Below are 24,774 nucleotides of genomic sequence, written 5' to 3' on the forward strand. Positions count from 1 at the left end.
CCTCCGCTTGCTTCGGTTACATTTATTAGGGTCATTAACATTGGATAGACGTGGGATATTATCGAACGTTTTTATACTTTGTCATCCACAGTAATGGATACGTTTCTGACAGCAGCTTCATATCTTCATCCAACGTTATTATCCAACACATGTATATAAAATCACAGTAAAAAAAAAAAATACTTGTACAAGCAAATGTACAATGTTACACAACTCTCTCGACTGATTAAAGAACAATTTTTAACGATATATAATAACTGATATATTAAAATCTCTCCTTTAATTCTATCTCCTTTTTTATTCTATCTATCAGTGCAACATTTAGAAACACATTCAGAAGGAAAAGTAGAAATTCACGATCGTCAATTAATACACCCAAACCCGAATCGCCATTCATCGACATTTATTCCCTCCAATTCGAATAAAACCGAAAAAGCTGGACGAGCTCTCCCTTCTCCCAATCGCCCGCGCCCATAATCAACGTTGGACAGCAGACAACTAAATTATCCGAATGCGTGGCCGGAATCCCGGCTGAATTGGAAATGTCCAGTATTCCGAGTTGGGTGGAAGGCGCGCGACGTGTTGCGTCGGCCGCCTTCCTAATTAAGTTGCGCTCGGTCGAAAGGGTTATTATCGCTGGATGGGTCGCCCCTAAAACAGGGTCGTGGATGTCGCGCGAGGAGAGGGTGTCGTTAAAGTGGGCGCGCGTTGAGGCCGCTGCGTGGAAAATATCGCGCGGCGACGCATAAATATCGCGAGCGTAAGAGCCAATAATAAAATCGTAAAAGTGGCTCGAAGTTCAAAAGGGAGGCCGGGCCTCCCCGGTCCCCGGTTGAACGCTCGCGCTATATTAAGTTGGGTTTTCACTCGCACGGCCGCCTCGCTAATGGCGAAGCGGCGAGGCTTTTGCGCGACTCTTACTACTCCTCGACCGCCTCGACCTCCTATTACTCCTACCTGGCCGCGCTTAAGAATGTTTAAGAACATCTGTACGTATTTATACACGCGGTGTTCGATTTTAATTACGCGGACAGCGCAACGAAAATCTGAATACACCGGGTTTCTTGTTGATGGCAAGTGTAAAGTTTAAAAATAGAAGGAGAATTGATGAAAGTTTGAAAAGTTTTTGTTCGTGAATACGTTTCAATGATAAACGAGTTACATATATTCGATATTTTGAATCATACGCACGATGTAATCAATGGGAAGAGAATAGGTAGAGAAATATATGTATATAAAGTTATAAAAGAAAATTGTATATTTCAAGATTTTATCTATTCAAGCTATATACTTTGAATTATACATAGTTGTACATAATCCAGATATAATAAAATATTGTAATAATAATCCAATACAGTTTGGATAATGTTAATACATTTGAAGGAATACTGTGATGTTACGAAGCAAATTATTGTGTAAAATTATATTCAAACTCGATTCTCGTTTTTTTTCGATGACCGAGTTGGCTCGCGGTGAAATTGCGAATGACAAGTTTGATGGGTTTCGAGTGGAACTGTCGATAATGTGTATGATTTCGACGATCGACAGGTTTGATGGCTCAAAGAGAAAATTTTAGTATGAATGATGTTTCTCTCGTCGTTGATCTTTTTTTCGTGGTTAAGGTTGAAATGGGAATGACAGGTTGAACAGTTTCCTGTTCGAGTCTTTTACGATGCGTGTTTTATGCAGTTTTCCGTTGCCAATTTTGTAATCGAGAATTCGTACTTGATGTACAAACGATGGCAAATTTATCATGCAGTGTAAATTTTAATACGTATCGATGACTGTTGAAGTTGACACAGCTTTGATCTTCTTTTGAATTTATATGCACTTTGAATCTGGGTCTAATGGATTCCAAAATTAGAGGAACTCTGACATTCATAGTGCGACGAATCAATAAAGGTTTTATGGTTCTACTTTATAAAAATACGTTTTAAAAAAATAATATAATGTAACGTACATACATGGTGGGAAAAATAACAATTATCCAACTGATTTGGAAAAGCATAAATCAAGATTCCATTCTAAGATTCCTTACAATTTCACGTATCTTTCATTGCAATAAAAATCACGGTACTCCTTGTAATTTCAAACGCCTTCGTTCCTTTCTCTCCCAAATTAATTCTCCTCACCACAAACCCAAAATAAATTCAAAAGTTTTACCAGTTCGATAAAACTTCACTCCTCAAAGAAGTGGCCAATAAACAACATTAAACTTCCTTCCATCCTCTTTTCTTTTATGGAAATACGCCAGGCGTATATATCCCACATGTATACGCACATTGCACGTGTACGCACATACGTACACAAACGGAACAGAGTGTACGCGCGCGCGACCTCGACCGCTCCAATTCGCCGTTAATTGGGCGACATTTTCGCCGTGCGCCTTTTTACGCTCCTGGCCTATCTCAACGAGCTTATATACTGAGAAGTGGGCATAAATTACGGCGATTACCGCGGCCACTGAGCTACGCTCCTCCCAGAAGCCGATTCGGCTCGCTAATTATCGGCTCCGTATAAATTTCCATCGTTTCCTACCGGTCGTGGCTCTTCCCAGCTTTCAATGGATGCCGCCGATAGAGAAATAAATGCCCACGTTATGGCATCGCCGTTAATACGCCCCTGGTGAGCGGCTTCACGCTCGCAACGCGAACCCAACTCCTTAAAAAAAAGAAAAAATCCTTCTTGCCGGCTAAATCAGTTTATATCAATCAGGATTATGGATTTTTATTCTTATTTTTTTAAACTTGATCTTTTTCGAGAGTGTATGATGAAAAAGATTGAAACAGTTCTGTTAATCAGTGATGTTAAAGAGGATATGATTCAATTTGCATAATACGAATGAGAAATACGTTGCCTTGGATGGCAAAAATTTTGATGGGTTTGGTTTTAACAAGATAATTTATCGATAATGAGATAATAAAATTCGAAAAGATAAGAATACAGTTTGATTTAATTCGAGAAATTTTATATCAAGTGTATTAATTTTATATCAGTTTGAATAAATCGAGAAATTGAAATTCAAAATATCAGTTCTAATAATAATTGTATACAAATGAAACAAAATAATTCGATAAAAACATTGACATTTGAATAAGTAATCATTTTTCAGTTCCATTACAATTTCTATTATCAATTGAATATGGTGCAATCACGTACAGGCAAGAATTATCCATCCTCAAAATTAATCACGCGTCAACGATCAACGTGAAAATTCGTTGGTTAAATTTCCTCTAGGTGGCAGCTCTGTGCTCTCCACAGTGACTCTACGAAACCGACGCAAAGGATGAAGAGACAGCGATAAGACAGATTCATAGTCGGAGCAAAAACGAGGCAACAAAGTGGTGAAACGATTTCTCGCCAATCGTCATGCCCGACATAGTTGGCGCGCGCCGACATTAGAAATTCCAGCCGCGGTGTATCCCACCGTTTTCATTGAAAGCCTGATAGATTTTCTGTCGCTCTCTGTTAAGTGCACTGTCAGCGCGCCGTGCGTACAGCAACTCGTGCAACAAAAACGGCCGCGACACAGCCGCGGAATCGAACCAGAAACTGCTAGAGGATATCCTCGCGTGTACAACGGCGTTCTTTTTTCCTCGCGGCATATATATATATATATATATATATCTTTCTTGACACAAATTTATCGAAAAGCTAATCGGCGCTAATAAGAACAGCGACAAGCACGCGTTTCGTCGAATCTTTCGAACGACTTTCAAACCAATTTCCATCATCCTTGGATCGATTATTTATTTAGATCGTGTTCTAGAATGATCGTTTCGAGCAGATACGAATGCATCGTTGAAGATCTGCCAAATTGATGGAACGTGATGGAACGTGGCCACGTATCCGATAAATTCGATCTTTGTATATTTAATTCGAATCGAATAAGAAATTGAAAGAAAGTGAAAATTGATTTCTGTACGATACGAGGATTCGTTGAAAATACTTTGAAAGATTAAAAAGAATAGGTTACAATCATCGATATATTTTCTATCCTATAATTATAATTCGCCAATAATCTACGTGAAACACTTGGTATAAAATAAATTCAAGTTTATCCCGAATCATTAAAATCGCTAACCTAACCTATTTTTCGTGTCATCTTCAAGCACACGTAACCTAAAAACGCACTCTAACCTAAAATCCCTTAAACTCAAATTTCTTAAATCGAACCTACACCGATGGCCACAAATTTTCTTCTGTCAAATTTCATTATTCTTATCTCCAAAGAAAAAAGAAAAAAAACATTCAAAAAACCTAACCACCTTCGCTCGTTCAACATCCTCCACGGATACAGTCCATCATTTATCGGCGAACAAACGTAGAACAGGTACTTAGTCCGCGTAGACACGAAGGTGAACCGTAAGCATTCCATGTAACGCCATCCTTCAGCCGGGGCCGCTCGTCACGATGCCTCGTCCGCGGGCAGTAAGCCCGGAGGAGGCGAGAACAGAGCCGCAATTTGCGTAATTGCGATGCCTACCCTTCTCCTTCCCCTCCTCCTCCTCCTCCTCTCGGCCCCCTTACACCCCTCACCGCAACCCGGACCGACGCTTTATAAACGGCCTCGATGGAAATTTCGCAGCTATGCGACTCCCCTAAGCTACCTCTACCTACCTTACACGCGGCTCGTGCTACGCCAATTAGCCGTATTCGCGCCCTCGATACCCTAGTGACGGTTAATGCCTCGGCATGGCATGGTGATTTCCTATCTTACCCGTCGATTGTAAATCGAAAGGAAGTATGTGTGCGTGTGTGTGTGTGTGTCTGGATACCGTGGGCCGTGATTCTTTTCTTTTCTTTTTTTTTTTTTTCCCCTCTTCCTCCTCGCATCCAGGCTGCTCCTCTATCCGCATAATGACACGACGCCGATTTACAAGTCGATCTCGCTTTCTATCGTACGGCGAGGCCGCGGATACGCAGCGGGGCTTACGTAAATCACTCGTCCCACCGTGGTTACCCTCTCCGCGAAACGGTGTTGATTCTATTCAACCGGCTATTCGCTCGACTATGTTGTACGTGGCAAATGTAAATTACGAAGGTAACGAACGATGGCCGACGAGCTACAACGGGGCTCCTTGTAAATCGTTACTCCACGCGAGGTGGGCGGGAGGGAATAGCGGGGTGGACGTTGATGGAGGTGGCGGACTTAATGGTGTGTTTAAGATGGAACTTCATTTTCGAGGGTACTTTCCGCTAAAGGTTTCCTTCTTTCTTAAGATGTGTTCATTTGAGAGTCTCTTTTTTTTTTTTTTTTTTTACGTTATTAAAGAATCATCGTTGAAGACACGGAGTTGAGGCAGTTTTTTTTTTTCCAATTAAAGGAAATTATCGTATATGTGATTATCTTGTATCTTCGATTACGTGAAAAAATATTAAAAGTTAAGTTTAAACGTACATTTGAGGGGAGCAAGAAGTGTGCTTCTTTGAAGAAAAAATGAATCGAAATATGTTCGTTCAACCCACGTTATTTATCAATGATTATTTATCACAGATACGCGGTATGATCGATGAATCTGATAGATGTATTTCAAAAATTCAACGCGAAATAAAAATAACCCGTTGCACGAATAAATAATATTCAGATTCGAATGCTCTACTGTCATAGGTAAATTTTTAATATTCCACTCTTTCCTAGAATTTCCCTTTCAAATTTTATTTGATCCTTTGGAATGCTGCGCGTCCTCGAGGAATCGGCGAGCAACGCTCGGATCCCGTTTAACAACACAAATGACCATCATAGGCGACACGAGGCGGGCACTTGTACCTTTTCGCATTTCCCCGTTGGCCGATTATTGAAAATCATTTCTCGGAACGGTGACGAGCCCTTTGTGTATCGCGTGCGTGCACGCGCACACGCGAGGCGGTGCGCTGCACCAGAGCGCATCCCTGTGTGTCGGTGCACTCCGTAAGCGAGATCAGCAAATCTAAGATCGTGCAACTGGTGTCCAGTGGCGTGTCCGCCGCATACGTTGCGAATGTTCGCCACCAAGGGACGAAAAGAGACGAGGAGAGACCCGCGTGTCGAAGCAACAGGAGTGCTGGAGAGGAAGAGAAAGAGAGAGAGAGAGAGAGAGAGAGAGAGAGAGAGAGAGAGAGAGAGAGAGAGAGAGAGAGAGAGAGAGAGAGGGATCGACCAGCAGCAGCAGCAGCAGCAGCAGGAGCAGCGGTTGCGAACGAAGAGTGAAGGATGAAGGGGACCGACCGGCCAAGAAGCGAGAGGGGTCGAAGAAGCAGAAGGAAGGAGGTGGAATGCGCGGTTCTCGAAGGAGGAGCTGTCGGCGGTGAAAAATCACGCACCCCGCCACCATGGGCAGAGAGCATCTGCTCTACATACCCTGGCTCTCAACCTCCCGAGATGGAGCTCATCTTTCGCGCAAACCGACTTCGCAACACCGATAATCTTATATAGCCAGCCGCACCTGCGCCTCCCTCCTTCCTGCGCCTCTCCCCCTACGTACACTCGCCCCGTATCCTTCCCACAGACATCGTTTTTCGATGTTTGCCCGCCGGCTAATCTCATTATGCTCCTTTCGTTTAGAGAAAACTGGTTCCCGCTATCGACTACGGGATATTCCCTTACGGAACGGAACTGGTATTAAGATTAAATTAACGTTCGCGATATCCCCGCGGAACGGATGTTCCAAACGATCCGAATCCCGTCCACACGGCCGGGTTTCATAGGGCTGGGTGTGTATAAACCTTGCCTCGGTGATGGATTAATAATCGAGGTAATTAGAATGCCAGGCTGACTCGCGTTTCTTCTCGCTAATTATCCGCCCTTTTTCGATATCTACTGCCTACTCGAGAACGTGTTTGTCTAAGAAGACGGCTATTCGTGATAATTATCGAGAGGGGGGCGGGAGCAGGAGGAGAGAGGTCTCGATAATTTCTCTTTCGATGATCTTTCGCTTGGAAAAGGGAAATCGAGTCGAAAAGGATTGGGGGACGGCCGACGAGGCTGGCCCTGGAAGGGATGAGGGGAAGGTGGAGCGGTTCGGTCTACGGATACGAATTTATCAATGAGAACCTCGAAGAATCGGCGGCGCGTTGCAGCAGAGCAAGATATACGCGCGCTGGCTGGGCTACCGGTCGGTCGGGTCGGGTCGCTGTTCTCCTCGCTCCGTCTCCCTCCCTTTCGCTCTGTTTTTCTGTTTATATCTCCTCTCGCCCCCCCCTCTTTTCACTCCTTCGCGGAATATCTCGCTCGCTCGCCCTTTCCACCTTCCTCGCTACCTCTCTCTCCCTCCACCATTCGCCCGCTCGCCTCCCTCCAACGAGCCGTTGTTGCTCCGACCGTTTTATTACTCGTATTACTTTCATACGCCGCCGCCACCGCACCATCACACCACCTCCGCCGGCCACTTTCCTTTGTTGGGGCCACGGCACCACGGTCCCCCATTGTTGTGCTCGCCCCCAGAAAGATGCGAATTTTAATTCGATATTGTCTAATATTATTTATGTATGCACGCGCTAGAGAACCTGCCCATTTCAAACCGTTCCCTTGCACCCTTGCCGCCTTCCACACCAATGGAGAGGGGAGCGGAGTGTATGAATCCACTCCTTGCGCCGCCTTCGGCCCTTCTTCGACCACGCTATCAACAGCGCGCACGATTCCCTCGTGGCTTATATTTCATGCAGATTTTTCGCTTTTAAGGGGGAAATATTCGTGGAGAGCGGCACGCTCGAACGTGATTCGTGCCAAGTGTGTAGGAAAACGTATCGAAGACGAGTATGAGAAGAAGTAAGAAGAAGAAGTGGAGATTTGAAAAATGTGTAATTGGTATTTGATCTGCGTAGAAATTTGTAAAGTCAAGTAAATCGATGTAATAAGTAATTTAGAAAAAATTAAGGATGCATCAGTTTCGATCTGATCGAAATTGAGTTGTATTTAATTGGTAATTGATGATTATTTAAGAACTTAATGTTTGCTGTTTGAAGTTCGTCTAAGAATTAAGCCTCCAATATGATTAGTTAATTATGGCTAACGCGAGAAAAGGAAGAAAAATTAGATTTCATTGCTTATCATGTAGATATGTGGATCATTTTTCTTATAGAATATATACGTGATACTATCAATATCAATTTTATCATCGACATCTCCTTTCCATTCTTATCTCCTCGATAGCTAATCGACTTCAAAATTGAAGAATAATAATTTTAAAACTATTTCCCAATTCCTCTATTTCTTATACACATCTATTTCTCGTTAACATCTATATTAAGAACGCATTTGGAAGACCTCCAGATGCCAAATCGATCCGTTATTACTTTTTAATTCAAAAAAAAAAAAAGAAAAAGAAAAAACCCATTAAAGAGACACGACTCAATTAACAAATGAAAAATCCAATAAAAAAAAAACAACCTATACCACGCTCTATTTATACCCCCAATTACAACTTTCCAGTCAGACAGCTAATAATTCCCTCCCAATCGACAAGAAGCTTACATTGAAACAAGTTACAAGAGGCACAATCGGGCGTGTGATCGGTTCAAACGAGGGTAGTTCCGGCGATAATAAACGTCGATTGTTCCAACCGCCATTCTCGATTTAAAGAACGTTTTAATTACCGCCGACCACGGCACCACGGGATGCCGCGTAGAGACTTGCGCGTACGCCTCGGCCACGGGAGAAATCAATAATCAACCGACATCCAGGGATTCGCTTTGGAGCCGCAGTCACAACACAATGCGCAACAGTTGCGTGTGCACGATAAAGAGAGAGGGATAATTCGTTTGGAAAGTTTTTGGTCGAGCGAGTGTCGTCCGAGCGAAGGGGGAGGGGGAAACGTCGTTGAACGTTGGGTGGAAGGCGAACGAGATGAACGTGGAGAATTTGGCCGCCGAGCACGGGACATCGCATCACGGAACATGGAGCTCGAAACAACAAGAACGCCCGAGGAAAATGTGAATACGCGTTCCATCGAGATGTCCGAGAAACGGATCTCAATGGGCATCAATGTCAGCATTCTGGTGATATTGACCATATTCGGTGTATTGCTCTCGTTGCCGTTGAGATTATTGTTGAACACGAATTACTACAGCCGGGACGAGATAGTTGCCGCGAACGAGGCAAGCGTACGAGCGACGGGGAACGCGATCGTCGAGGAGGAGATAACGATCCCGTTTGATCACAGAACGTTGAAACGTTGCCCGAGATTCGAGTACGAGAACACGTTGAAGTATATTTTCAAAAGTGATTACGATGGGAATTGCACTTACGACACGGGAACCAATGTCGTGACGATTGGGAACGATACGGTGGAGGAGAATACTGGAGGAGGGGAGGAGGAGAAGGAGGAGGAGGAGAAGGAGGAGGAGGAGGAGGAGGAGGAGGGTTTGAAGGAGGACGGTAACGAAGGAAGGAACGAAGACACGGGTGCGAAGATTTTGAGGGAGATTGGCAAGAGTGATAATAAGACGGATAAAGTAGAAGAAAGTGGGGAAGATCGTCGATCGAAATCGGTCCTGGTCGCCGGACACATTCTCGTGACGATGCTTCTCATTTCAGCAATAGCTGCTCTCGTTGAAGTGTTGAGAATACGTTTCGCTAGAGACAAGGTATTACAGCGGAAACCGCACTAGTTTATCTTGTAAATTTGATATAATCTGAGGCTAACGATGTATATATATATATATGCTATTGATCTTTACATCTTATTTAACGATTTTTAACGATTATATAATGTCTATATTATTATTTTCGTGGTTGCAAATCTAATCAGTGTAGATACGTTACAGGTACATTTAAGAGGCAGAGATAGAGATGATCGTTTAACCAAACATTCGAAATGAATGTTAGTTGAAAATATATGTATATCTAGTAGAATATCGATTTAAAGAAAAATAAATAAATAAATAAAAGACATCGATGAAAGCAAAATAGTAATGTGGGAAGTAGAATTTCTTGGTTACAACTGCAATATCTGTGTATCTAGATTCGATAATATATACAGAGAATCTTAATTGACTAATAAGGTATTTAGAAAAAAAAAAAAAAAAAAGAAAGAAAAGAAATATCATAGAATAGAGAATTTCTAGACGTAGAAGTGCAATTAATTATAAATTCTTAGTTTCGCAAATTAGACGCTACTCCAATGCAAATACCAGTATAGTCACATGTATATGGACATGTAATGTCGTATTTAATGTTAATAAGTAGAACCAATATTTTTGTAAAAAAAAAAAAAAAAAAAAAATAAGTGGAATGCAATGAAACGTTACACTGATTGATTTCACGCGCACTAAAATGTATTTTCCCATTTCATGTTGCCAAAATATAAAAAAAAAAAAAAATTAAAAAAAATAAAAAATAAAAAAAAAAATACGACACGAGTATACGAACATGTATATATATGTTTAAAAAACGCATAAGGACTCGTCTAAGGCAGGTAGTATCAGCTCAAGAAAAACGTCCACGATCGAGCTTCCCATTCAGAGGCGATTCCTACCGAGGTATCCAATGAAGAGTACGAAGTCTTTCGAAATGCATCGATCCGCTTTTCGCCTATTAGGTATACGATACAATCAATCTTCGTTAATGTACCGTTTAACGATAATCGTTTAATCTAAATCGAATCGTAGGTGCAAGACCACCGCCTCTTATTCGTCGTTCTTCGTTCCCAATCCAGCAATCTAAGCAAAGCTCTGGTTCCGTCAGTGGTACACCGAATAATCGAATATCGAGACGCCAATCGGCTGAATCTGACGAAGAAATCGGAGTCCTCATTAACGCTCTTCACCATCGCACACGCCTCATTCGACGGCATTAAAGGTAATTGTATTAACAACGCGTTAGAAATATGAAAAACTAATGGAGAGTAAATATTTGTATTGGATTTAAATTCTTTAATCTCTTAACGCGTAAAAAAAATTTTTTTTTTTTGTAAAATTTAAAAAAAAAATTGAAAAATTAAAATATTTCTATCGTAATAAATGATATGTAACGAATATAAAATTAATTATATTATTCATAAATATATATTTATGCATTGTGGTATAGGATATTGTAATTTTTGTGCCATGAAGATTAATGATAGAAATAAAATATAAATGGAATAATAAAAAAAATAATAAAATAAAAATTGAATTATGAACGTTAAGGGGTTAAACTAAAATTGGTATTGATTTCTTCTGATCGATATAAAGAGATTTTAAATATAAAGATTAACAATTTACGTTAATCTTAGGATAATTTGATTTTAAGTAAAATTTGAATTATTGGGAAAAATTTAATAATTTGACGTAAAAATCTAAAAATCTAAAATTTAAAATACAATGATATTCTAATTTTACTTTTTACTTTCCTTTCAGTAAGATCAATTAATTGAATTCTTTGAAAATTCATTCGCATTAACAATAACAGGGTACACGTCTTGACTGAATGGTAGGTTTTCAAATATGTTTTTTTATAAAAAGAGTTTTGTAAAATAACTTGAAATTGTTTTGTTAGGTCTTACATATCGCACAACGACTCTCGTTCACGAATTCTTAAAAAAATTCTTATTGCTTCGTGAATCCATTACCCAACAGGACTTCCAATAAAATCGTTGTATCTTCCTATATTTTACAATTTTGACATTTAATACAAATTTCGCATTTGCAAAGAACCTAAAACCTTCCTTTTGCTGCTAGGACAGGCAACAAATCTGCTTACTACTGTTTTGCATCATTTCTTTATATTTTTGTTCCTTATAAGGTAATTTTTATATACTGTTTTTACTTTCATATTGTTAACATTTTATGTTTAAAAATAAATATTTGAAATTTTTTTCTTTTAATTAAAAATAAAACAATAAAATTAATATAAAATAATAAACAGTAAAATTAAATAATACAGTAAATGCAATAATTTACAAAATAATGAATTTTACATATTCCTATGTATCTGATATTATATTGTTTAATGATTGATATAATAATGATATTATATTGTTTAATGATAATTTTTCATCATTTTTTTTTTTAATAATCTTAAAGCAATAATAATTATTGCAATTATCTGATTAATTTTATATATATTGTATTATATATTTCTTTGAAAAATTTTTCTGATATGATTATAATATAATGATATTATTTCTTTTTTTTTTAGGTAATATATCTATATAGGAAGTGTCTGTGTAAATAAGTAATTGCAAAAATTATTTGAAATGGAAAACGAAAGAATACTAAGTATTCGTACTTTATCGTATATGATATTGTAATACAATGTAAAGATCGTGTGAAAGTAATCAAAAGATGAATGTATTTTGACAAAAGTTAAAAAGTCTTCGATACGTATTTTCATATTAATACCTATACCTCTATAAAGTAAATACTTTGGATACTTCTGTGATTTTCATCGTTTATCATGATATATATATATGAAGCGTTAATCAAAAATTATAAAATATATATATGTACATATATCGATGTCTGATAAATAAATTCTTCGATTCTCTATATGAATTTATATTTTATTTTTAAACATATTAAACGAATAATTAAAAAAATAAAATAAAATGAAATAAATGCACGTCATTTAATCATTGTTTGAAATTAACCTATATAGATGCCATATAATACAAAAGAGAATTGGCGCGACACGAATGAATTTAAAATGATAATTAAAAAAATATATTTCATAAATATAATATAATAATCGATTTCAATAATTTAGTATTTTGAATTTATAATGAACTTTAAATATTTTTGTAATAAAATATAATATGAATATCTTTTTATTTTACTTACTTTTTCCAGTAGCACGATGTACGTTAGCAGAATCAAACACTTTTCAAACACTGACACTGTCTGACTGGAAAATTCAAAAATTATCGTATTAATCGTATTAAATAATTTCTTATAGATATAAATTAATATATAACAATAACAATATTTAAATTGTATACTTTTTTCCATAGATTTGTTGATTTTTGTCTTCTTTAAATTCATTTTTTCTCGAAATGTCATCCCAGCTTCGCGCCAGTTTACACGTCTTCGTCTCAGTTTATATGACAACTAAACGAACAATGAAATCTAGTGATTTTCGCGTCCTTGCCATTGGCGTTACTGTTTGACGCGCGAAACAGCAGGTGTCGCCACCTTCAAGGCCGTCATATTGTTTTACACGGGTGAAACGCGCAGAAAAGTGGAATCATGAATTAAAGGTACCTCGATAAACGATTTGGTCCATGTTTCGCGGTAAAGAAGTGTAAAAAGTGTTATGCTAACCATAATTTCCATCATTCGAATTATATAGTAGCAGGGAAAGAACGAATATTTGTGACGAAGTGTTTCGCTTGTTGCACAGTTGCCAAGGCGACTACGGTGCGTGCGTGTGCGTGTTAAGAAGTGTGCTATGAAAAGAGAACGATCATTGGGACAACGATTCTACGACTATCTTCGTATTGACGGCAATTCCATGCTTGAAAAACGAACAGGCTGAAGACGGGAATATTATGGACTACCCGGTTTTGGGCCACTACGACCCGTCCGTAGAGGCCACGGCCGATAGTGGCGGTGATGAACAAGAATTACTTTGTAAGTTATTTTCATATATCATTCTAACGTTCCTTCCTTTCTTCTAAAGGCGCCAAAATGCACTTTGTTGTATCGAAATGCGATTTCTTCGACCCAAGATTCGAAGATTTGGAAAGGCGCGAAACCTCTTCATTCTGTAGCACTCGCTCGAATCATGGTGCGCGATCTGGTGTCCTGTTCGCTGTTAGTATTATATGATATCTTTTGTCTCATTAATTCTTACTCACCAATTCAATGATCCGTTATTGGCTATTCCCTCTCCTTCCTCTGTTTTCGAAACGTGATGCTTAGTTTCGATCAGCTGTTCCACTCCGAACGATCTTGCAAAATTCACGGGTTAGGCATGCGATCCAAATCAGCTGTGACGTTGCTGTTTTGAATTAGTTGAAATTTAGTCTCGTTTGTTCGAATATAAATATTAGAGATCTCGTAAACAATGATCACAAAGATTATTGACATTAATAATTATTAACCTATATTGTGAATGTTGAAATGTCATCACAAGTTATGTTTAATGATTTGACTGATTTTGGAATAATATGAATTTTCATTATCAACTTTTTTGTCATCTTTCATTACAGGGGAAGAAACAAATTATATTTTACCTGGTGATGAATATGTACCTGCAACAGAACAATTTGGAGAAGATTTTTCAGGGGCTGAATTTCATGAAACTCGTACTTTACTTGCAGATGGGGGGGATAGATTTGGAGTTTCTACTGCCACTTTCGATAATGTTGAAGAACTTATGTGGATGGGAAATCAAGGGGTATTATAAGATTTATTGATAAAAATATAGCTAAGAAATTATATGTATCATTACTTTTATTATTTACTTTATTATTAATGTATGAAATGTTTGAAATAATACTAAAATTATATTACTTTAATAATATTTATTTAATGATATATAATATTTTTATAAAATATTTTTTAAAAATTATTAAATATGAAGAATAATAAAAATAGGTTTTTTTAACAATTAATGAAATTGTTTATGTACTGTGATCAAGAAAAATGTTTTATAGGGTCACGTGACATCTTATTATGGGTCTGGTTTACAAAAATATACTTCATTCCAAGTTCATGCCACGCAAGAGGTTCGGCATATTCATCCATTAGATGAAGGAATTTTAGTTTTGACACAGAGTTTATTAAGATGTCAATTAAGACGTGGCATACCAATATTTTCACATACGTATGTTAATTTTATATATATGTAAATAATATAAAAATAATTTATATAAAAAATTTATGAATATTTTCTACATAAATAAGTAACATTATAGATCATCAAATATGATTGATATGCAATGTATGCTACAAATCTCACCAACAAGATTACTTATGGGGGGACATCAAGAAAAAATAATCGATTTTAATTTGACTAGAGGAAAAGAGACTGGATTAGTGAGTTTATATATATTATATATTAATGAAAAAACATAACGTGCACATGGATTAGTATTATCTTATATTTATAGGTACATGTAGGGGAAAATGGTTGTGCAATTTTAAGGCAGCATAGCAGACTTATTTGTTGTGGTAATCCTGTGGGAAGAATTGATCTCAGGGATCCAAATACATTATCAATAGAACATACTTTTGATACCCATAGTGCATCTCTCAGTGATTTTGATGTTCAAGGAAATTACCTTGTTACTTGTGGCTTTAGTAATAGGTAAGACTTGGAACAATTTAATTTTCTATTAAATATTATTATAATTATTTTAAATTAAAATTTTCAATTAATTTTATTTTTAAATTTAGCCGTCAGGGTCTATCAGTAGATAGATTTTTAATGGCATATGATTTGAGACAAATGAGAGCATTAAGTCCTGTTACAACTTTAGTATATCCACTTCTATTAAAGTTCCTACCCAGCTATTCCAGCCGTTTAGCTGTTGTATCACCATTGGGACAAATGCAACTTCTTGATACTATCTATGCTAATGTACAGCCAGCCATGACATGTTTATATCAGGTATATGTAACATGCAATATGTGAAAAGAAAAAACAATTTCAATTACATAGTGTGTACAAGTTTTCTTGTATTGATAGGTAGCAACTGGTTGTGCAATGATATTATCATTTGATGTATCTTCTACATCTCAATGTCTATGCTTTGGAGATTCAGCAGGTTCTATACATCTTATGTCTACAAATACACCTGAACCCCAATTTAATACATTTTCTCGGTTAGTAAATGTATTAAATTTTAAAAATAAAAAAATAAAATAAAAAAATGTAAAAAATGTTTCAATTTTCATCTAGGCCAACTGAATTTGCTGATCCAGTTGAATCAATTCAATCTATATCATTTAATGATGATGTTACACCATTAAGTACAATACCTATTGTATATACCGGGCACCCATTATTAAGTGATTGGCCAGAGGAATATTTAAAAAAAGTTTATAGGTAAGTAATCTCAATTTATAATTAACCTATAAACATAAAGGATTAAAAAAATAAATAATATTGATTGGTAAAAAATTAATATTAAATAACTTAAAATTTTATTTATATATTTTCACAGGAAAACACCATCAATTGATCCTGAAATATTACGTACGATGAAGATGCAAGGAACTATAGGTTATGCCCCAAATCCTCAGGCATTTCGCAGAAATCAAGTGAGGAAACAATATTCTCCCACTCTTCTACAATATTCTTCTCCAACTCTCCTAAAGCTCTCCTAAAATCCGAACTTCCTGTCCTCCATTCATCGAGTGTCTCCCCGTGATTCCTGTTTAAAATTGTATAACAATTATGTTAGTCTTGATGTTTGACTTTTTTATTGTTAGTTACATCAATGAAGTGATAAAACGCAACGAATTATCGCTATTGAACGTTGTGAAAAATCTCCATCTCTAACTTTAAATTGTTTCTAAGAAATTTTAATTTGTTAGTCTTGTATGAAAAGAACAGTTGTAATTTATTACAATTGTATATTTCAATCTGCTGATATATATATTATTAATTGAATCAGTTATACGGACAATATTAATTGCATTGCATATATAAGGGATATATCCTATTACTGATTTTATTATAGCTTCAATGGTATAGTTTTCGTGTTTAAATTTGATACAATCAATCGGTACAATGTATCATAAGAAAAAGAAATTCGAGCTCAATACGATTGAAGCTTTTAATTTCGTAGAGAAACCAAAATAATATGATGTGATTTAAGACTGATGACATTTCGTGATAACTATTGTAGTCCATGAACAATGTTAAAAAATCGTGATATATTTTCATAAGCTAGTCTACAGTATTCTAATAATTTCTTCTATATGATAATATGTATGAGAGAAAAAGACCTAAATAAGACACTACACGTGTATCGATATAATATTCAAATGTTTTTTTCCTATATCTAGTTGATGTATTTTTTGATTATAATAATACTGTTATATTATAAATAAGAAAGTATTAAAAAAAAAAAAAAACGATCAGAAGTATGATATAATAAATATATTTACTTCATCCTATTATCATTGATAAATATACGATGTTGTAGATTCTTATAAAATAAGAATAACTCTGTCTTGAATCGTTCGAATTTTTAAAAATTATTTTATTTAAATGAATAATTTTGTAAAGCTGAAAGACATGAATCTTTATTTTAAGATCTATATAATAATAATACCTTAATGGCTGTATGGAAATGCAGTAATTGAGGAGCAGTGATTACATTTGCCTCGATTTCTTCATAAAAGCAATAACTTTTTTACTAACTTTTTATCAGGAAAAATATCAACAATGTGCCAATCTACATACATTATAATAAATCTGCTTCAAAAATGATGTACATATATAAAATTACATTGCATAATTCGCGATATAATTTTATGAATTATTTTAAAACACGCTCTCTATAGGTCTTGTGTAATTTTGAGTTTCTATCTTAAAAATGCAGGAATAAAGAAAATATGTCACATGTAATCTCTATATTAGAAACATACTTTTATTATCAAATTTATTATCAAATTGCGATATAAAATTTCGAATCTTAAATTAATTTGAGAGTTTTAATTTTTCACAAATTTAAAAAAAAATTAAAAGTCTCAACTTCAAAAATTTATTAGCACAAAGACGCGTAATAATTATTTAAAAGTATGCATTTAAATTAATTTTCTCGTGATCGTATTGCGGGCATTGCGATTTTCAATTCAACTGAAAATCACGTTTCAAATTTCGAGATCTTGCATCTCAAGAAACAGCGTGAATAAAATGAAAAAAAAAAAAACGCTATTGCCTTAGATCTACTGCCTTAGATTTCGTGTTGAAGCACAATGCGTTTTGTAATCGGTGCATTTCGTTCCCAAATGATTATTTCCGTTTAATGATTTTGTGCTCAATAATCAATAGTTTTAGTATATCTAATGCCTATATAGAACATATTTCTCCAAGAATGTAATCGAAGTTGTAATTGAGTGAAATAAAGGTTGTAAGACATACACGTAAGCCTAACTTATTGGCTCGGTCCCACGGCGTTCAATAGGTATTATTTATTTTTTCATGGTCCAAATCGCGTTCGCATAGTGCATCGTATTGTAATGTTCACCTGGTATATGATTCATTAATAACTGATCCCAAAAATAGAAAAAAAAAAAAAAAGAAAGAAGCAAAAAACGTTCGATTGGTTGAAGAAAAATAAATAATACCTCTTTTGCAGATACCTTACAATTTGGAAAAACGACGGGGAGTAGTCACAAAGCTTTTCGCGGGGGACTCACGATCTAAAACAGATGACGGCACCTTTGTGGCCATACCTAAGCGTTATCGTAAAATCGAGGTGAAATATTCACGTCTCGGTTACGATGAATTCGATTTTGATCAGTATAATCGCACCAGCTTCTGCGGTCTTGAAGCCACGCTTCCCAACAGCTATTGTAACGCTATGTTGCAGGTAAGTACGGTTCAATCAGCACGATGAATCTCCGAGAACCTTATTATTCTTTCAAAGAGATAAGATTTTAACAGAATAGTCATGTTTATCACGTATTTTCCAGTTACTTTATTTTTGTGAACCTGTGAGAATAGCGTTGCTTTCTCATTCGTGCCAAAGAGAATTCTGCCTGTCTTGTGAGCTAGGATTCTTGTTTCACATGTTGGATACATCTCGAGGATTGCCATGTCAAGCTGCTAATTTTCTTCGAGCTTTTAGAACAGTACCTGAAGCGGCAGCTTTAGGACTTATACTCAGTGATCTCCATCCCGAAGCGAAAAGGAAAACAAATTTGGTACGATTAATACAGGTATGCACTATGAATGCAGTATATGCATTTAAAAATGATCTTTATCAATAAACAATTTTTTTTTTTTGAAAAAGAAATAAATTTTATTTAATATGTATTATTATCATTTTGTATAAAATATTAATTAAAACGAATTTGTTTGAAATATTTTGACACTAATAATTATATTTATTTTATTATTGTACTATAATGAACTTTAATAAACTTTTACAATTCCTTCTATATAAAAATTTGGAATTCTATAAATATTGAATTTCAGAGTTGGAATAGATTTATATTGCACCAAATTCATTATGAAGTTTTGGAAACAAGAAAACGACAGAAAGAGGAAGAAGAAGCTGCTCGATTAAAATCAGGACCAAAATGTCCTCCGTTTGTTTATAATGAACAGGATTTTCCTAGCATTTTACAAGACATTGGATCTCGATACAGAAGTCATGCGGAAGAAAGAAAAAAAAGAAGAAAGCAAGAAGGGGATGGTAAATATATGTGGATCACATCGAAAGGTAAACACAATTCATGTGTAACCTTTTTATTGGGCACTTTTTGTGTTTATTTTTCATTTTGTATGTGATTGTTTGTTGCACTTTTAATAATTCTGGCTATATATCCAAAGAATATTAAAAATTTTCATGTTTTTTTCAAATATTTTTTTTTTTTTAATAATTCTTCTTTTTTTTTTTCCTTTAAAATTAATTTTAAAAAATATTTTTGTATCTATTCTTAGGATATAGTAAAATTGCCAATTAATGTTTTTTTTTCTTAATTATCCTATATTGATATTAATGAAGAAAATTTCTTCAATTAGTTCCTTTTTTTTTTATCGCGTTTTTTGTATTTCGTTTAACTTATATTTTCTCTTCTTTTTTTATAGGAAAGAAGACATTGCTTTCTGCGAATGCATGGCCTATTTGTATAAGTTTTACTTGTATTGGCAATGCTTGCATCAAATTTATTAAAATATTTATTTGTATATCTTTCAAAATAAATCATTTTTTTTTCTTCTTTTTTTAATTTATACTTTATTCTTATAACTTATCAAATGAATATTCAACTTGAATATAATTTTAATCTTTTAGAAAAATTTCATAAAATTCATTATTATTTTAAACTTTTAAATTAATATCATATATTAAAAAGATATAGGAAATAATAATACGAGATATAGGAATAATAAACGCTCTTATTGCCGATACAAATAATATTCTCCCGAAATATGTTCCCAAAAAAGAGTATTGAATTTTTTATATATTTTTGTGTTTTTCATAAATTTTTATTATTAAAGTATTTTATTGCAATTATAAAATTATCAACATAAATCGATAAACTTACACGTATATTTATTATAAATAGATAAAAACAACAAAAAATCGATTGAAGAAAATGAGATACGAGACGAAGAGACAGAAGTCAGTCGTTTGTTTGGATCTGAACAAATGCACATACACTGTTGTCTCAAATGTGGGCAAGAAGCTACGAAACATTCCATCATGTTGCTATGCAACTTAGTTTATCCAGAATTAACACATCCTTGTAAGCTAGTTTGTAAACTACATATATATTTCATATAAATGTTATTTATTGTTATACGATTGAAACGAGTGAATTTTTATACTTTATAGCAGAGGAGGTTCCGTTTACAAGTGTTCTTGCCCGCAGTTTAAGACCTGAGAAAATTACACCTGCATGGTGTGATAATTGTCAAAAATTTACACCCACCCTTCAATCTCGACAATTAACTAAACTACCTCAAATATTGGCTCTGAACTGTGGTTTAGATACACAACAGGTATATCAAATATAAAACTATACGTGCATTAAAATTTAATTTAAGTTATATATTGAATTATTCATTTTTATAATTAAAATTCATTTTACAAAATTTTACATATATATAAATTTTTCATAAATATTAATAAATTTGTGATGATCAATTATTCTTAAATATTTTCAACAGATTAAATTCTTTCATGATTGTATTTTATAGATTACAAACATGTGAAGACCAATAATAATTTTTAACATTTCAAATTTATCATTAATCCAGGACAAATCATTTTGGCAACAGCAAATGGATATAGTCGTTCAAAAAGTATTAAATGGAAAAGAAAGTAGTCCATCTTCAAGTCCTATTCCTATTACTGTGAAACCATGTAGATATGGTAACAATTGTACTCGAATTGGTTGTAGGTTCCGACATATTGGTAGAGATCCAGGTATTATAATTTATTTTATATATTTTAATATTTTTATTAGTTTTTTTTATTTTAATAAATAATATTATTTATAGAAACAATAACAACGCCACCAGTTACACCACCTACAACAACTTCAACACCGGTCTCAACAGCCGCAACACCGCCTAGTCATTTGTACTATTCTCATTCATGGATTCCACATAATATAGAAATTTCTTTGGATAGTAATGGTGAATTATTCGTGGAAAAGATCAGTAGTTCGAAAAATGATTCTAACGAAAGTAGTAAATCGACTGATGATGTCATAGTAGAAAATGGACAAGGTGATAGTAAGATACAAGATTCTGAGATTTCTGGAAATAATTCCGAAGACAAAATGACTGAAAATCATGTTATTGCGGAATTAGATGATGATGATATGGAGAAAGAGAATAAAATCGATGATAATCTAAATAAAATAAGCAAAATTCAATACAGTCTTAATGCTGTTGTTTGTTACATCGATGACAAGAGTAACGAAGATAGAAGAAACATTGTTGCATTATTGCGAGTTGGACCAAATTATCATGAACGATCAGTAGGCAGTGCAGTATCGCAATGGTACATTTTTAATGATTTTTGGTATGTAAATGCCATAATTTATTTTTTTTATATGTTAAAAAATAAGATAATTAACAAAGAATTATATAAATAATTATAATTTTATTATTGTGAATTATATATGAAAAGATTTTAAAATTTATCCAATTATATATTTAATATTATATATTTAAATTTTATTTTCTATTTGTTTTAAATCTGTTTTTGGAAATTTTTTTTGTTTTTAGTATATCTGCAGTGACACCGCAAGAAGCGGTTTGGTTTAATCTTGATTGGAAAGTTCCATGTGTTCTTCATTATACGGCTGTGCCAGCTCCCGAACCAGTACCGTTTGTCAGTCCTCTTACCTATGATGTATTTGGTGAAGATAAGTGCATTGCTCGCAGTGGAGGAACAAGGGGTATTACATTCACTCCATTGAGTTCCGACGAAATGCCTAAAAAAGGTTTTTAATTAAAAATAGAAAAAAATTATTCAAAAACTTAAAAGAATTTTAAAAATAAATAAAATTATTTTTATAGGAGAATTAGTTGGAATTGATGCAGAATTTGTAACTTTAAATCAGGAGGAAGCTGAGCTTCGAAGCGATGGAAAAATGTCTACTATTAAACCAAGTCATATGTCTGTTGCACGTATAACTTGTATACGTGGGTATGTAAAATTTTTAATTTCTTTTATCGTTATTTGTTTCATAATTAATATCTTTAATTTGTTTGGTAGTCAAGGTCCATTAGAGGGAACTCCCTTCATAGATGACTATATAAGTACTCAGGAACAGGTAGTAGATTATCTGACAAAATTCAGTGGAATTCAGCCTGGTGACTTGGATGCGAACTTCAGTAGCAAACATTTAACTACTCTGAAGTCAACATACCAAAAATTACGATTTCTCGTTGATAATGGAATTATGTTTGTTGGACATGGCTTGAAGAATGATTTTAGGTAATTATTTAATTTTTAATATTAATACATATTCATTTCACTTACGTTCTTTGATATTTATAGGGTAATAAATTTAGTCGTACCACCTGAGCAAATTGTAGATACAGTATTGTTATTTCATTTACCTCATCATCGTATGGTGTCATTGCGTTTTCTTACATGGCATTTTTTGGGGAAAAAAATTCAATCAGAAACACATGATTCTACTGAAGATGCTAGAGCTGCTCTTGAATTATATCGCAAGTACAAAGAATTGGAGAGTTCTGGAAAACTCTCTGAATCGTTAAAAGAGCTTTACAAAGTTGGCAATCAATTACAATGGAAAGTAAGTAAAAAAAAAATTATTTTAAATACTAAAAAATAGTTTGCGTATAATTATTTTAAATTAATGTTTTGAATTAATTTGTTTGTCTTCAGGTTCCGGATAGCTGATATGAGGATGATCCTCAGGAGGAAGTGCATGATTTAATAACGTCATGTAACGACAATGAAGTTTAGACGATGGTTTTGAAGTATAGTCGTAAATTAATTAAAACTAAACTTCAAAAGATATCGTTTATACTTACAAAAAAATCATACATTTCTCCTGTTTGAAAAAGAGTTCAATCATTCGTACATAAAAATTAGGGAAATTCCAAGAGTAAATGTGATGATGATGTCGCGAGTGTTAATGATTAAGGGTACAACTAGAATACATTGCCATTCGTATTTAGTATTTTTTAACCTCACGACATCGGTACGTGAGATCGTTGGATCACGTAAACGTAACTCAATTATTGTCCCTGGATTATAAATCTTTATTTTGTCTTTATCAAGGATTGAGATCGTTACAAATTATCAAACAAAAGCTTCGAAGGAAACAAAATTTCTTGTTGATTATAATTTTTTAGAAGGAATCAAAACTGATACGAATGTGGTGGCAGTCTATATACATATTGTTGTATATACATATTGTTCGATAGCACATTAGCACATTTTGGAGAGTAGTATCAACTTCACATTGATATGATTTATTGAATATATTTATTTTAATTGTTCAATGTATTCAAAATGGAAGATAATAGACACACGTAAGCCAATCTCCTCTATAAAATACATTAACCCTTCAATGATACAATAAAGTAATCATCATTGAATGAAAAAATTTGAAAAGTTGAATAATATAAAAACTATTTGCAACAATATTTAAATTTTTAAGACTGAACAATTAAACAAAATGCGAAGTCACCAATATCATTAGAAAATTTTCCTTTTGTATTTTAAATTATAACTATTATTAATATATATGACTATACATATTATTGACAAATTACGTGCAAAATTATTATAAATTTAATTGTAGTACAATATATGAACGAAGAATTCTATATACGTATATTATTTATCGCTGAAGGGTTAACAATACGTGTATATAATTAATAATTAGTATTTTTAGCAATAATTCTAGAGGAGATATATCTGTACAAAAGTGAAAACGATTTATGATTTTCTTTTTTATACATATCTTTTTTAAAATATCAACTTTTGTAACGTTTTGTCCAACGACAGCTCACTAGAAAAAAAAAAAGGAAAAGCAAAAGAAAAAAAATGGAAATACATTTTTATAAGATTTACTTCGTCCCTCGTGATGAATTTCATTTCGTCTCGCGAAACTATGCAAACCATTTTCACTCGATTGTAAAACAAATCATTGAAAGAACCAGAAATTTTTCTAAAGATCCTTTTCTACTTCGAGGCTCTTGAAATGAAAAAAAAAAAAAAAGAAAGAAAAAAAATATTAAATGAAATATGGTAGTATATTTTACAAAATGATTGTACTCATAGATTATTTTTGTATGCATTTTATCAATGACAATGGAAAGCAAAAGAAAAAGAGAGAATAAGGGAGAGCGAGAATGAAAGAGTGGGAGAGAGTGGAAAAATATCAAAAATCTATCGAATAAAACAAGATTATCAAAACATATATTTTTTTATATCCGGAACGATTTTCTTATCATTTGTGCACGACGTAACTTAATAAATTAATTTCAATCCGACGAAAAAAAATAAAAAATAATAAAACAATCAAAACAGCTGTCGTATAGAAAGAATAATGAAAATAAGAATAATGTTAATGGTAATCATGCATTTGTTTTATGTCTATTACTGTTACGTCATTGTGATTTTTCTAATAAACGATTGTATGAAAAATTAATTCTTTTTGCTCATTTTCTTTTTTCATTTTTTAAAAATAATAATT

The 24,774-nt window shown here is 34.1% G+C and overlaps 2 protein-coding genes across 5 annotated transcripts; both read left to right on the forward strand.

Moving 5' to 3' along the window:
- The first annotated feature begins 8,704 nt into the window (after positions 1 to 8,704).
- Positions 8,705 to 12,432, forward strand: LOC122712144 (histone H3.v1-like). Of its 2 annotated transcripts, none has more exons than XM_043931547.1 (6): positions 8,705 to 9,564; positions 10,391 to 10,517; positions 10,588 to 10,777; positions 11,317 to 11,389; positions 11,456 to 11,701; positions 12,098 to 12,432. In XM_043931547.1, exons 1-3 carry the CDS (start codon positions 8,875 to 8,877, stop codon positions 10,773 to 10,775), a joined length of 1,005 nt encoding a protein of 334 aa, XP_043787482.1. In that variant the 5' UTR covers positions 8,705 to 8,874; the 3' UTR covers positions 10,776 to 10,777; positions 11,317 to 11,389; positions 11,456 to 11,701; positions 12,098 to 12,432. The 2 variants fall into 2 exon arrangements, with proteins under 2 accessions (XP_043787482.1, XP_043787481.1); XM_043931546.1 differs by having other exon boundaries at positions 8,706 to 9,564; positions 10,379 to 10,517.
- A 709-nt stretch (positions 12,433 to 13,141) lies between these two features.
- Positions 13,142 to 24,729, forward strand: LOC122712140 (PAN2-PAN3 deadenylation complex catalytic subunit PAN2). Of its 3 annotated transcripts, none has more exons than XM_043931539.1 (21): positions 13,142 to 13,527; positions 14,109 to 14,296; positions 14,556 to 14,725; positions 14,817 to 14,937; positions 15,012 to 15,208; positions 15,298 to 15,511; positions 15,590 to 15,726; positions 15,803 to 15,949; positions 16,068 to 16,164; positions 18,213 to 18,446; positions 18,550 to 18,795; positions 19,055 to 19,301; positions 20,149 to 20,328; positions 20,418 to 20,584; positions 20,843 to 21,011; positions 21,086 to 21,614; positions 21,821 to 22,038; positions 22,115 to 22,244; positions 22,314 to 22,535; positions 22,599 to 22,860; positions 22,953 to 24,729. In XM_043931539.1, the coding sequence occupies exons 1-21, from the start codon at positions 13,446 to 13,448 to the stop codon at positions 22,965 to 22,967; spliced, it is 3,972 nt and encodes a 1,323-aa protein (XP_043787474.1). In that variant the 5' UTR covers positions 13,142 to 13,445; the 3' UTR covers positions 22,968 to 24,729. The 3 variants fall into 3 exon arrangements, with proteins under 3 accessions (XP_043787474.1, XP_043787475.1, XP_043787476.1); XM_043931540.1 differs by having other exon boundaries at positions 19,055 to 19,274; XM_043931541.1 differs by lacking the exon at positions 13,142 to 13,527 and adding an exon at positions 13,723 to 14,032.
- The last annotated feature ends 45 nt before the right edge of the window (positions 24,730 to 24,774 follow it).

This window comes from Apis laboriosa, unplaced genomic scaffold (assembly GCF_014066325.1).
Source record: "Apis laboriosa isolate Shangri-la unplaced genomic scaffold, ASM1406632v1 scaffold19_cov150, whole genome shotgun sequence".
NCBI classification, from domain to species: Eukaryota; Metazoa; Arthropoda; class Insecta; order Hymenoptera; family Apidae; genus Apis; species Apis laboriosa.